At 32.9% G+C, this 15,663-nt stretch overlaps 1 protein-coding gene across 1 annotated transcript; it reads right to left on the reverse strand.

Annotated features, from left to right (window-relative positions):
• Positions 1-6,897: 6,897 nt before the first annotated feature.
• LOC133801576 (uncharacterized) lies at positions 6,898-10,995 on the reverse strand. Its single transcript, XM_062239822.1, has 9 exons — positions 10,677-10,995; positions 10,521-10,587; positions 10,177-10,205; positions 9,880-10,088; positions 9,416-9,534; positions 8,418-8,513; positions 8,260-8,335; positions 7,821-7,974; positions 6,898-7,194 (listed from the first exon to the last, which is right to left on the reverse strand). The coding sequence occupies exons 1-9, from the start codon at positions 10,878-10,880 to the stop codon at positions 7,042-7,044; spliced, it is 1,107 nt and encodes a 368-aa protein (XP_062095806.1). The 5' UTR covers positions 10,881-10,995; the 3' UTR covers positions 6,898-7,041.
• Between the last annotated feature and the right edge of the window lie 4,668 nt (positions 10,996-15,663).

Below are 15,663 nucleotides of genomic sequence, written 5' to 3' on the forward strand. Positions count from 1 at the left end.
ATCCTATAGCAGGATACGGGGTATCTGACAGCATCGGACTAGCGTTGTCCTCTTCCTCTGAGAGGCCAACTATGCAAGGCCTCACCGCTGCCGTCTTCGAGCTCTCCTGTATGGTAAGAGCCTGGCTGCTTTCCGCCACTTGTTTCTCCTTCACGGGTCGTTGTTCTGCCTCTGGGGCCATCTAGATGATTTCGTTGTCGAAGGCGTAGAACCCTTGTTGGTGGAGCTAATGAAGCTCCTCGGACATCTGAAAACAAACACCAAGCAGTTAGCGCCTTGACCCAAATAAAGTTGGGCCAAAACGAGAGCCCCTAAGACAATTGCTCGGGGAAGGAGAAAGAAATAGACTAATGGTTCTAGGGTGTCCTCGGAGCCAAGTACTTGACACTGGAGACACCACCAGAAAAGATGAACACCATCAGAGATGATGAACATCGTCGGAATCTGGAAAGTTTCCAGATTTCGGTTGAAGACACAGATTACTGAAAAATGCCCCATAACACTACATAATGCTTAAATGAGCCATTTAGGCCATTTATGATCGCAAATAAGGCAAAAATAGCCTCTGAAAGGCTCGAAAAACAACTCCTAAGCATGCATCTTAAACTCTCAAATACACGTGAAAACAGAAAATCACAGCTCATGGATACTTGCTCGAAATGTAGCGTCGGATTGTGTTGAACTGAGTGCAAACTCTAAAGAACAGTTTGCCGTCCACCCAAAAGTACGAAGCTTCGCGCCAGTCATCTAGAGTGACAAAGGGGCAGGAGAAGAGGAAATGTCGGAAAGTGGTTTGAGAGGTTGAGAGAGTTTGAAGGCACGAGAAGGTTGAAATGGGCTAAATAACGTTGGGGATTTGACTCTCGACCTTTTATAGACCCAGTGCTTAGGGGCGAAGTAAGTTCACCCCAACCGTAGGATTATCTAGGGCATGGGTACTCGAGAACGATCCAAGTGCCTAAGATTAGAGAGGTGCGAATCATGATCATTGCATTGGAAAAGGAAATCTCGAGTATAAATTGAAAGGACGCCTAGGGTACGGAAAAGACGTGTCGAGCCACGGAATTGACCTTTCATTAATGGCACAGATTGATGGGCCCAACAATGGGGTTCCAGCACGTGGCAGGAAATCTCGTAATGACATCAACAGAAGTCCAAACATTTCCTATCCGAGGACTTTTCGAAGTCTTCCTCAGTTTTAAGTCTCCACTGACCAAGGACGAGTAGAGGCTTGGGGGCAAATGTTGTCTATATTTTCACCCAAGGACACGTGATCGTCCGAGTAGGACATGTGATTCTTTCGATGAGGCCGCCCCCCGAGGATAAGTCCTCGAGAGGTCAACTCTACAGTCGAAGATCATTCCCCTCGGATAGAGGGAGGACTTCGACATCTCCCCAGGGCCATGTCCCGAGAGCTACGAATGTCTTCCTAAGGCTATGTCCCGAGGGTGCTTGGCAGTCCACGGGTTGTTTCTTGCCATTAGTTATATTCATGCTGAGGACCTTATCCTCGGGATCTAGAGGATAAGCCAGGTGTTAGCTAATGCGGCTTAGCAGCATCAGAGGAAGACTTGACAAACCTTATGGGTGATCCGTCAACAGTGTTGTCGAGTGTACGACTCGACAATTCACACATCCACTATGCCGTCTGACATGGAGGTACTTGCAAAATGCCCTGACAGTACCTGGGGCATGTTCCCTATAAAGTAGGTACCTTTCTGTAGTGGGCCCCGCAAATCTCGCTTAGGCCGTGGTCTCTATTCAATGCAGTCCAATGCATTGAAGTGGTATTAATCCCCCAATAATGAGAAGAATGTGTATTAATTACTTATTATTAGTATTAATGACCCCAGCCTCAATAAATAGGGTTGTGAGTCTCATTGTAAAGGGTTCAGTTTTTTAGAGAGAAAATACATTGTACTCAGAGAAATCTAAACACTGCCTGAGAATACTCCATTGAAGCCTGCCCTCACAAGCTTCCAATCCTCTTAATACCATAGACTCGTGGACTATGGTTTTTTTATAACCTGAACCACGTAAAAATCATTGTGTTTTATTCACTTATTTCTTTAATCTCTCTTCTTAGGGTTGATTGCGAAAAAGGCACTCAACAATAATATTTTTATAATATTTGAATTTATATTAATATAATTAATAAATATATTATTTTTAATTGATTAATTATTAAATATATAGTCGTGTATTATATATTATTATAATAATGATATTTTATAACATTTGAATTTATATTAATATAATTGATAAATATCTAGTATATTTTATAACATTTAAATTTATATTAATATAACTAATAAATATTTAATTATAATAATGATATTGTATAATATTTGAATTTATATTAATATAATTAATATATATATACATTTTTTAGTTTATTAATTATTAAATACCTAGTTTTGTATTATATATTATTATAATAATGATATTTTATAAAATTTGAATTTATATTAATATAATTAATAAATATTTAATAATAATATTTTATAATATTGGAATTTATATTAATATAATTAATAAATATATATTTTTTAATTTGTTTTAAAAATATATTTCGTTAAATATTTAGAATATTCTGTTAAAGTTAACAAAATAAACCATTAAAATCAAGAATTTATGTTATATACACATTTTATATATAGATAAATGTATATACTAAGTGCAAGCAACATGCAATGCACATTTACTTAGTTTTATTTAGAAAAATTATTAATTATTTTTATTATGTTTTTATGATTGTCATATAAATTTGAAATAAATAAATAATATTATATACAAAAGAATGACATAAACATATTACAATAAAAATTAAACCAAAGCATTGTTTATGATTTAAAATAATAATAATAATAATAACAATAATAATAATAATAATAATAATAATATGATAATTTTTTAGATCACAAAATACTATATTTAAGGTATAAAACACATATGATATTATTCAAATCACACATCAATGATTGAAAAAGAAACTTGCTTATTCTTGATAAAAGAAAAACGACATTTATATATAATGTATTTATAATATTTGTTGTTATTTAATATGAATATATATTTATATAAATTAGATTCAATGAGAAAAAAAATATATTTTTAAATACAAATGATAAATTTTTTAATAATGATATTTTATAACATTTCAATTTATATTAATATAATTACTAAATATCTAGTTTTTTTATTATATATTATAATATTTAAAATTTTATTAATATTATTACTAAATATTTATTCTATCAAAATTAGGATTATATACTATTATAATAATAATATTTTATAACATTTGAATTTATATTAATATAATTATTAAGTATCCAGTATTATATTATATATTATTATAATAATACTATTTTATTACATTTAAATTTATATAAACATAATTATTAAATATCTAATTTTGTATTAAATATTATTATAATAATTATATTTTATAATATTTGAATTTATATTAATATAATTAATAAATATTTATTTTTATTAGTTTTAAATGTATATTCCGTTAAATATTTGTGATATTCCATTAAAGTTAATAAAAAAACGTTAAAATAAAGAAAAAACCGCTAAATACACATTTTTTACATAGAGATATCTTTATATAAAAAGTGTTAATATAATGGATTCTTGGTAAACGGTTTTTTTATGTCAATTTAATAGAATCTTATAAATATTTAATGAAAATTACATTTAAAACCAATTAAAAAATATTGTGGACTAGATATTTAATAATTATATTAATGTAAATTCAAGAGTAATGATATGTGCACCCAAAATATACACACAAACATTATACACAGTGATGTGGCAGTTTAGCCTAGCCAATCAAATTTATTAAAACTGAGACTCACTGTTTTAAAAAGCAGTGACACATCACTGTGTGTAATGTTTGAGTGCATATTTTGGGTGCAAATATCATTACTCGTAAATTCAAATATTATAAAAAAATATTATAATAATATTTAATACATAATCCTAATTTTATTATTATTTTATATCATTTATGTATATATTTAAATAAAAATAAGCTATTGTTTTTATTATTACATAATCTAACTTATATAAATATATTATATATAGACGTGGTGTGTACAAAGAGTGTGACTATGCAACTACATGTAAATGTAAAATAGCATCATTCTTCTATTAAGAATAAACAAGTTTCTTCTCCAATCACTAAGATATGCTTTGAAGAATATTATGGTCGAATGTTTTGTACCATGAATAGGGGTAATTAATGCAGTTTGTGATTTAAAAAGTTATCATATATATTTTTTAAACTAGACAATGTTTTTTGTTTAAATTTATTTTTAATATATTTATGTTATTCTTTTATAATATATGATATCTTTTATTTATTAAAAATTTATATGAAAATTAAAAAAATATAATAAAAATAAATCAATATATTTTATAAATAAAACTAAGCAAATGTACATTGTACGTTGCTTTCACTTAGTATATATAAAAAAAATTATCTAACGGAATTTTCTTTGTTTAACAGATTGGTTATTTTTCTGTTAAAGTTAACGGTTAAAACTAACATTGTTACTAAAATTAATTTATTAGTTTAAAAAGTTACTTTGCTTAAAATATCTAAATTAAATTATTTATTTCATTATTTATATTATTAATTATATATTTATATATAATTTTTTATTAGATTTGAAATGTCTTGAGATAAATAATTAAAATATAATTAACTCAAAATATTAAGTTTATAATTTCATAATATTACATTCTGTTTAATAAATTAAATATATATATAATTTTATATATATTGAATATTTATTTAATTAAAATTTATAGGTACTTTTTAATATAATACAAAATATTTAATTTAAAATTAAAAAAAATCATATATCATATAAATTTTAATATAAAAAGTATGAAAAGATATGCAAATAAAATTTAAACAAAATAAAGTAAATTGTAGCTTTCTTTCAACAACAAAAAAAAAAAAAATTACCCCTAGTTTATAATATCATTTCAATATTTTCTAGTAGGCTGATTGTTAGTTTTTTTATTCTTATATTATTAGACTTCACTGTATTGGCTATATATTTACCCGAAGGGTATCGAAGAATTGGTACTATACATAGCAAGGAAGTACAACAATCCACCTATTTACATCACTGAGAATGGTACTAAAGACTAATTTTTATTCTCATACGTTTTTTGGTTAATTGATGGAGCTAAATTTGATCTCATGCACACCATAATGATAATGATCTTTTTGTGTTCTTTGTTCTTTCAGGAGTTGTTGACAACAATGCCAGCGCAATACTAAAAGATGCCTTGAATGACAGTCTCAGAACAAACTACCATAATCACCATCTATTATACCTTTCAAAAGCCATCAAGTAAATATTTTCATACCACTTTATTATTAGTACTATTTAATATTTACATACATATACGTGTCTACAACGAGTAAGGTTACAAATGCACTTTATATATACAAAATATGGACAATAAGTTATAACCATTATTTTTGGAGAATCTAGGAGTATTTTGAGAAGTTATTTTTAAAATTTGAATAATTTTCGTAATTTCTAATTTATTCATGAAAGATCTTTTTTTAATGATATCTACACACTTTGTTGAAATAACTTTTCAATAAAAGATATTTTTATATAGTAACTATCCATATAAAAAAAAAAAAAGCGAAATCTTATACTTATTTTATGTTTTTAGTCAGAAGCAAAAGTAAAAATTTTGTGTAACGAGCCTAAGAAAAGAAAATTTTCTTGTAGTTACGAGATTATATCATTTTAGTACCATGTTGTTTGTCTTAAAAACAACTTAGTGCATTGTTATATACTAAATACTAGACTTTGTATACTGACAATCAATACAAAATTTTATCTTTACACTCATTTATGTCAAAAAAAAAATTTGACAAAAATTTATGTGTTTTAAATTATTTTTAGATTTAAACTATATTTACAACTTTTTATTAATAAAATATATTTACCAAAATTAGTGAAAATGTACTATTTTAAATTGATTGACAATATACCAAGTATTAAAATAATATTTAACAAACAATAATGTACAATACTAAGTTAGTTCTAGGATAAACAATAAAGTAATAAAATGATATTTTTCCTACTTGTAATGGATTGTTTTGGGCAATATAAAACATGGCAATAATTCAAATTATTTTGGCTGATTTTCCCAGTTGTGTAGCTTTTTGGTTAAGTAAATATATATATAGGGTATGATTTTGCTCATTAAAATCTCCACTATCGAGTTCATTTAAAAAAACAAATTATAGTATAAATAGTTATTTTATATATAACATATATTAACATGAAAAAAAAAATTGCAGGGGTGGGGCGGATGTAAGAGGTTACTATGTATGGTCATTTCTAGATAACTTCGAATGGGGATCAGGCTATAATGTTCGATTTGGGATTACATATGTTGATTACAAAAACAAGTTGCAAAGACACTTGAAAGACTCTGCCTTGTGGTTCAAGAACTTCCTCCAAAACCATCATTTCATTAAACAATATCCTCCATTGCTATGCTCTCACTAATTTCATTTTAAAACAACGAAATTTTCAATGTCACTCAAAATAAAGCTATGGTTTCAGTTTTAGTTCATGTAATCTTGCAAATCGAAGTTTTAGTTCATGTTTGTGGATACAAAGTTATTGCCTGCCATCATATACAACCTGTGTCATCAAGAATCAAAGGAAAGTATAATGAATCTTTAAAGTATAAATTCTATCCAAACAGATGCTCAGATTCATATGGAAAATTAGTAAAACATGATAGAATATAAGAGTACCACGGAACCATTAATATATGAGACTGGCATGGAATAATTAAGAAAATCAGGAAGAACTGGATTCATACCAATACAGATTGAAATTAACCAAAAGCAGTTCAAATATTTTGAGATATATAAAAATATTTATTTTTTCTGGAAGAGTTCATAAGCTTATGTCTTACAAGAATACTTCTATCATTAGCTTATGTTTATAAAGCAAATCCTTCATCCTTTACATCTGATAATTAAGTGAAAGTTTCCTTCGTAGCTAGCTGTGACTGCAAAAACAGATCAGAAGAAGTAGTCCAAAGTTCATGCGCAAGTCTATCATTATATGAAAGCTTAGAAGACTTAATAGTCCTACCCTTTCCACCAAAGAAGTAGACTCCAGATATTTCCTGAAACCAACAAAACAATCCAGCTCAGTTACCAAGACTTCAAATGAATAGATTTATGCTCAAATCCAATAATAAAAGGACTGGAAGATAATGTTTCTTGTCAGATTTGGCACAAGAATAATATGTGCTCAATCTCAGGAAAAAGTAGAATTTATTAGCATGTCTGAGGATACTGCTGAAGCTATTTTTTTCTTCAATAGATTATGTGGTCGAACCAAATCCAGAAAGCAAGTATATGTCAATGCTTACAGTTAGCAAAAAAATTAATAACTGGAGCCAAAAAAATTACTGGGTCAATTTAGCTAAAGATGTGCAGCACGAGTGTTTTGGAGGACAAATGACCAAAATCTATAAATAAGGAACTCCAGGAAACTACTAAACAATAATAATAGGGAGATTGACATATTGTTGCATTTCTATCAATATCATCTAATTTTGTCAAGATTATTGCATCACGTGGCATGCTAATTAGTATTAAAAATTAGATTGTTGAGAAACATCTTTGCACTGCAAAGTTGAAAATGGTAGAGTTGAAATTATTGTTCAATTAATCTACAATCAGCTTACTTGGTCAGAGATGACATCCATACCAACATCACGAAAAACTACTAGAAAGAGAAACTTACTGGTGGAGCAAGGGCTGCATCAAGAATAGAACTGATCCCATTCTCAGGTGACTGCAGAAGTCCCAGAAGATTCAAGACAACAAATGCTACATGGGAAATACAGGAAGGAACTTCACGCATTAGGTTGGTTTTCACGGCTCCAGGATCTGCCGCACTTTCAAATGATAATAAAATAGATTCAGAAAGACAAATAATCAGGGAGAAAGAGAACCATTAGCTATCAATGATACTGAGGAATATCTGTTTATGGTACGACGGTGATAGACAAATTCCATCCAGAAGTAGTAATATAATGTGTGAAAAAAAGAAGATAAACATTGACTGCTAGATATTCAAATTGGAAAAATGTAGGATTAGTAATACATTTAACAGGTAGACTTGTGCATTAGTAAAGGAACAATCTGTTTCATAAACTGCTAGGCAATTTGCGAGTACATACAGGACAGAAATTTGACAAGATTCATCCCTTGAGGCAAGTTGTCGATGAAGCTCATAAGAAAATAGCAGTAGACATACTGCAACGGACGATAGAAACTGATTGTTAAACTTTAGAGGTAAAAATAACATCTACTATCTTAAGTAAGAGCCACAACGTACATTTAGAAAACTCATAAACTCGAGCGCATGGATATTGTTTTAATCCTGAGAAGCACTTCCCAGCAACAACATCCTTGTTAACTTGCACACTAGATACTTCAAAGAAAGAAAGAAAGAAACCATAGCAATGTTAATTTCACATTCAACTTCATAAAGGGAGTGAGGGACAAATAGATCCAACAAAAGCAGAATGCAGAACAGAAAAAAATAAACATTTTATACCTAACATAAATTGCATAATTCCTAATCATGATCCCATAAAAGCTGTTACAATGTCAGCCGCATAGAATCTCTATCAAGTCTCTAAAATTGTAAACCTTATTCCTTTCCTTGGCACTAGTTTTGGAATATTTACCTTGCTGAGATTTATGAGCACAATTCAGTTATTACTTTGTTTTGTTTTCCATAACTATTTGCTGGTTAGATGCACAACATTGATGAAAGTTTCACCACACAGCACATAATGTGCTATGATACTCTTTCCTGGGCTCTGTGGTTGGAATGAACATCTAGGATTTTAATGATAACATTCCAGGTGTTTCCTTTATCTAGGAGACACTCTGATTTTGGTCATCCTTGGCTAAGGAATTCAAGGGTTTTCCTTCTTTCATGATCTTCATATTTGAAACTATGTTGCATGACTTGTTTTCAGTTGGTTTCTTCTGCTTTTTTTTTTGGAGGTGGTGAGATACTTGTAGTATTCTTCTTTGTGCTTTTGATTTGTTCTTGTCATGACATAATTCTTGTCTCCTACGCAAAAATAGCCACATTTTTACTTTTCTCCTCACATCACCTAATTGGGTAATTGCCTTTGTCAGATTAGAATAGAAGATTTTTTTATCTATTCACATCACGGACTAAAAGCAAGGGTTGAGCAAGTTAAATATGCAACAGTATACTTTCAGGGTTCATCGAAGCCACACTATAGAAATACTGATTTATCTTAGCAATCAATGGCAAACAAAGTTTGTACGCATAGACATCTGATATATGCTTACCATTTCGATGTGTAAAGGATGTAACATTCACTACTCGCGAAGGTATAGGACTATTTTTGAGGAGAGGCAGTAACAGCTTTGTCAGACAGAATGATCCAATGTAATTTGTAGCCATTATTCTGGAAATTACATTAAAACTTTTACACAAGTAATCTAGATCTTAAGTGAGTAAGAACACAGATGTAATATTAGAATGAAACAATTATGCTGTTGATTTCAACTGTCATGATAGGATAATACAAACTGCGAAGAACTAAAAGCCTCTATACATACTAAAGCCAAACAACGTGGAAAGGCTGTAGTTTCAATTTGTGTAAGTCATATCAAACTATAGAACAGAACAGCAACCTGAAACTTCTATTATTGGTTAGACAATAGCACGTGTCTATAAAATGCAAATATTGTATCAAAACCAGGTAATTGGCTTCTGTATGGACTATTAAATCAACTATAAAAGACATTACTCATCATAGCCTTCGACAGTGAGTCTATGCGATGTAGCCAGTATCCCAGCGTTGTTTACCAATAATTGGACCGAAGAATGCATATCTGAATTCAAAAGCCACTGCTCAAGGGAAGCTTTGAACTTCAAAATTGACAGGAAGGATGACAGATCAACTTGAAAAGAATTGAGATGGGCATGGTTGTTCCTAGCTTTAATTTCTCTCATAGTCTGTCACATAACCAACAAGAACATACATAAAGAAACACATAAAGTATAAGGGCACATGTGCATACGAAATTTAGAACGGAGACAATACCTCTGCTAATAACTGGGACGACCGTCCAACTGCATACATTACATGACTTTCAGATATGAAAATACTTCTCATTTGATTTTGAGGGTGATAATAGAATAACAAACTATGCAAGTTATAAAACCTGAGTAACAAATCATGTAAGTTGGGCAAAAACAAACTCTTTACCATTTTTAGACATGAAGAGAAAAGCTATAGAAAGTCTGTGTTTTACGTTGCTATGGGTCATGGGGGGATAACATTCCTAACAAAGAATTATAGCATTCACAAGCTCCAAAAACGACATTTGATTTCAGTATTAGCTACATGTCATTATACAGAACGACAAGAAAAAGAAGAAGATTTACCAAGAACGACAAAGAAGCCTTCCTTGGAAAGAGCAAGAGCAGCAGAAGCTCCCAAACCAGACGTAGCCTAAAATCATCAAAGATCAACTCAGAAGTTAGCTAGACCATATAAAACAAATAAAAACTAAGTTCAAATGGAAGGCATTTAAGGCTTACGCCGGTGACGATGCAAAGGGGTCTGAAAGGAGGAGAAGAAGAAGCAGTCTGAGGAGACGAACGGGTATACCGCCTAGAATTTGGAAGGAGAAGCGACTTAAGGTAAGACACCAGCAGAAACCATGTCCAAAACACTGCCATTATCCAAAACTCCGGCCCAGAAGCGAAACTCAAAGCATCTCGCAGCTTCGATGTAATCCTCATGAAGAAAAATTTGAGAAGTGATCAGTAAAATGAAGGAAAATTTGAGATTAGGGAGAGGAAGTTTGTGCTATTTGTTTATTTGGAAGGAGTGGTCAGTGGCAACTAATGATATTTATATTGGTCGTTTGGAAAAATAGTTTTTTTTTTTAAGTCTCTTCGTAATATATAAATAATATTGGTAATTGTTCCCTTTCGTATTTTTAGTACCTAGTGCATTGTTTTTTACAAGACAATACATTATCTATTACCGAAATGATAATGTGGAACGGAATGTCTCCACCTATAATATACAGGTTCATATAAAAAAAATTTGGATTCAAACTATTTATGTACTGAAAACACATACCGAATGGGTACACCAATAATCTCCTTTTAAGGGACTACCAAAAAATTTCCCAATCATCTTTTTTACTACTTTCTCTCACACATATATCTTGGTTATAAATTTCTATAAATATCTTTAATAACTATTTAACAATAAGGTTATATTTTTTCATACATACCTTTAATAAATAAACTAAATAATAGGTATAAAATAAAATTTGTGGTCATAAATATAACTTATTGGTACTATATTTTTCCTCACACACATAAAGGAGGTCTCAAATTTGAATCAACTCCTAATATCAAAATATATATATATTAATATATATATATATAATAAAAGGTAATTCTCAAGTAGGCCCTAAAAAAGAGACTACCTCCTAAAAAAGGGACTACCAGCCCCTTTTCTTATTTTCGGTACTTAGATAGTTATAATCTCGGGACCCATTTGACACGCATTAGACAAAACTAGATTGGAAAGGAATAGACCGTATTGGAATAGACTGGAGTAAATAGGATTATGTTAAATCTAATTAGACTATTTTTTTAAATAAATAATAAATTTGAATTATAAAATTAAAATAATAAAAGTATTGATATTTTGAAATAATAATTAATAAATTGATTTAATTATTTATTTAAACAAGTAATATTAAATTTTATAAATTATTTTTTAAAAATAATAAAAACAATATTTTTATTGCATAAAATATTATTTCATATAATATATTATAATATTATATATACGGTGGGATATATAAATTAAAAAAGAATAAAGAAATATTTTTAATATATAAAAGAATAAATAGCATTTTGCCCCCCAAACTATTACCATTGTCTGATTATGCTCCCGAATTGTTCACGTTATTAAAAAAATTCCTCAAACTATTCCTGTTACAGAGTTGTATATTTTATTTAAAAATTAATAATATTAAAATAATTAGATAAAAATTAAAATTAATTTAAAGAATAAAAAGATTGGAAATTAGCACTTAAAAAAATAAAAAACATTACCCAGCCTGATACCCCCCCTTTCTCTCTCTCCCATCTTTTATTTACCTCATCTTCTTTTCTCCCTTGGAACCCTAGCAGTCGCCATACCCACCTCCGACCACCATTCTTCATCGTCATCACCACCAGAGCTCCAAGCCTAGCGTACCCAGGACCCCTCGCCTATCTCCCACGAACCCAAGCTCCGTGAGAGCCCACCCTAGAAATCATTGCCTTCCCCAAACTCGCGCCTCCTCTTGAACCTATCTCCATGAACTCAGAGACCCCAAGATCCATCTACGACTTCATCCCCAACCTCTCACGCAGGTGCGTGAGCCCGGTCGAGGCACCCACGTGATTGGAGGCGCATGGATCATCGAGCCCAACTATAAGAACTCAGTCGAAAGCCTTTATGAACCCATATGTGAAGCACCCAGTCGCAAGCCTCTGCGAACCCAGATGCAAAGCATCGCACCTAGTCGCAAGCCTTTACGAACCTAGTCATAAGCACTCAGTCACCCACCGCACCCAGTCGCAAGCTTCTTGTGTTTACTTGAATTCGAGTTTAGATTTGAGTTTTTTGTTTGAATGTGAGCTTGAAGATGAAGAATATATTATTGAGTTTGCTTGGATGTAAGTTATTTGCTTGTGTTCTATAGATTGACGGACAATGTGGATTTTTGTTTTGAATTTCTACAATTTGTTTATATGTTGTTTTCACAATTTAGTACTTTGGCTTGTGTTCTGTATATCTAAGAAAATTGATTTTTAATTATACAAGTGTCAGTGACGTGGTAATGCCACGTCAGTACCTAAAGTGCCAAATCAACACTCTGTTAGCCATGTTGAATAAAAAGTAACAGAAGTCTCACAACTCAGTAACGGGAATAGTTTGAGGGAAATTTTTAACAACGTGAATAATTTGGGGGGTACAATCAGACAGTGGTAATAGTTTGGGGGCAAAAATGTTATTTATTCTATATAAAATATTATTTTATGTAATATATAATATAATTATTATATTATATTATATTATATTATATATAATGTATTACATATAATATAATAATATATTCTAGTATTATATTATTTATGTAAGTGTATATTTTGGTTGGACTAAGAGACCCCACCTTTTCAACTAGACAAGATATCAAACGTGGACAATTTGTTCATTCCAATAGCTTGCCCAAACAAAAGATTTGGACTACTAATACTAGTCTTGCTCTATCACCCGTGCAACAAACACAACCTCGATGTTTTTATATAATGGTGCATATTGTAATTACAGCAGACATCCATCCAATTTTGGGAAATTCTGAAAATTTACAGTGTCGAAATCATGGTTCAAATATTATAGTGCATGCACGTATGAAAAAATATTCAAGCATGCAATAAAATTGTTTTAATCCTATTTTCGACATCTTAAATTATTCGGAATTTCTCGAAAATTAGTGGGATGCATGTTGTAACTACAATGTACACAGTCATATGTCTAATGATCCATGTACCAAAAACATAAAGGGATACACTAGCAATCCATCATCTTTTAAGGAGGAATACTTGAGAATTTCCCTATAATAAATCATCAATGTTTATTTTTTGCATACTTTAAATTTTTTACAAATATAAAAATGCATTTTACCAGTTTGGACCATATCTTATTTTTAATTCTATTGACCACAATTTTGGCTAACTGCGAGTAGACACAAAAACGACAAGAACCTTGAATAGAAAGTAAATAACACCCAGTCGCAAGTCTTTGGTAATAGCTTAATCCACTGGAGTTGTGATATATTTAGCCTACACTTAAGATCAGATGAACCTGAGTCAACTGAGTTTCTCAAGTGTAGGTAAAAAGATACAGTGTTTCTCTCTCTAAACTCTCATTACATACTCCCAGAATGCCCCAAATGACGGTCCCCAAATCTCCAAAGTAGAGAATGCTCTTTAATCTCCCAGAATTCGATCCCCCTAAATGATGCCATGAGCTATTTATTTATAGGCTCATGGATCGTCCATCAGAAATATCCTGTTTGACGGGTTGGTTGTTTCAATCAACTTTAATTAATAAAATATAAATAAATTCAAATTACAACAATATAGGTATTATTCTGGTATATCTAAGATATTCCCACAGCAGTTGCAAATGATTCGGGTTGAAGTTGTTACTAAGGCTTTACTGAAGAGTCACTAGACGGTAACTTATAAGATTCTGATCCGTCAACCAACCAAATCCATCCCCGAAGTGACTGGTCTACCAAGACAACTCACCAGTTTGCCAAACCACACTACTGGTCGGCATGGGCAAGCACAGGTCGGCATGGACAAACACACCACTGGTCGGCATAGACAAGCACACCAGTCGGCATAGACAAGCACACTAGTCGGCATAGGCAAAGCACACCTCTTCAAATAACCCATTTATTGACTATTAATGTGTCATTTATTGACCATGCCCTGCCACTTGTTGTGGATGCTCAAACTTCAACACCGGTAAAGAATCCACCTCTCATGCCTCAGGTCCCTGGAGGGTCCAAAGAAACCATGTTTGAAGTCCATGTGAACCCTCAAATTAGTGCTCAAATCGACCCTGCTCCAAATGACCACTTTGCCTCGGACCCCCACGGGCATCCCAGACGTCTCATGGGACTCGTTGCCTTGCACCAGCCAAGGCGCCTCGCGCCCATGTGGCCTCGCAGGTGCGTGAAGGTCTCAATCACCCCTGATATCCCGCAACCATCTCGCGAGACGATTGTCTCGCCACACCTCAGCGCACCTGGCAAGGGTCTCGCCACGCCTTGGCGCATCCGTCATCCGCGAGGCCTCTCCCGCGAGGCCATCACACGAGGCCATCACGCGAGGCCATCCGCAGGGCCTCGCCTCACCTCGGCGCCTCTGTCACCCGCGAGGCCATTCGCAGGGCCTCGTCTCACCTTGGCGCATCCGTCATCCGTGAGGCCCCTCCCGCGAGGCCATCCGCAGGGCCTCGGCTCGGCTCGGCTCGGCTCGGTGCATCCGTCACCCGTGAGGCCTCTCCCGCGAGGCCATCTCGCGAGGCAATCCCCAGGGCCTCGCCTCGCCTCAGCACGCCCACCATCCGTAGGGCCTCGTCTTGGCTGCATCCATGCTCCAGCATCTACGAGGCCACTCCCATGAGGCCGTCCGCAGGGCACGCCTCGGCTACGCCCACACACCTGCATCCCCTATGATATGAGCATAGGCCCCGCTGATGAGGCCCTTCTTTACTCTCTAAGGAAGGTGTCACCAGCGGGGTATGACATCCCCCTACTTAGCATACTCAAAGCTGCAAGTACACTTATATTTCACAAAATGAAAAGAGGTTGGAGCAAGGGCATATCTTGAATACATGAGAGAGACCTTCAAATACAAAGCACGTGTATGGGAACGGGTTGTACGACCAGGAGGAGCATAGGGGCGTGATTCTGGGGTCCGTACTAGATAGGTATTG

Source organism: Humulus lupulus, chromosome 1 (genome assembly GCF_963169125.1).
Source record: "Humulus lupulus chromosome 1, drHumLupu1.1, whole genome shotgun sequence".
NCBI classification, from domain to species: domain Eukaryota; kingdom Viridiplantae; phylum Streptophyta; class Magnoliopsida; order Rosales; family Cannabaceae; genus Humulus; species Humulus lupulus.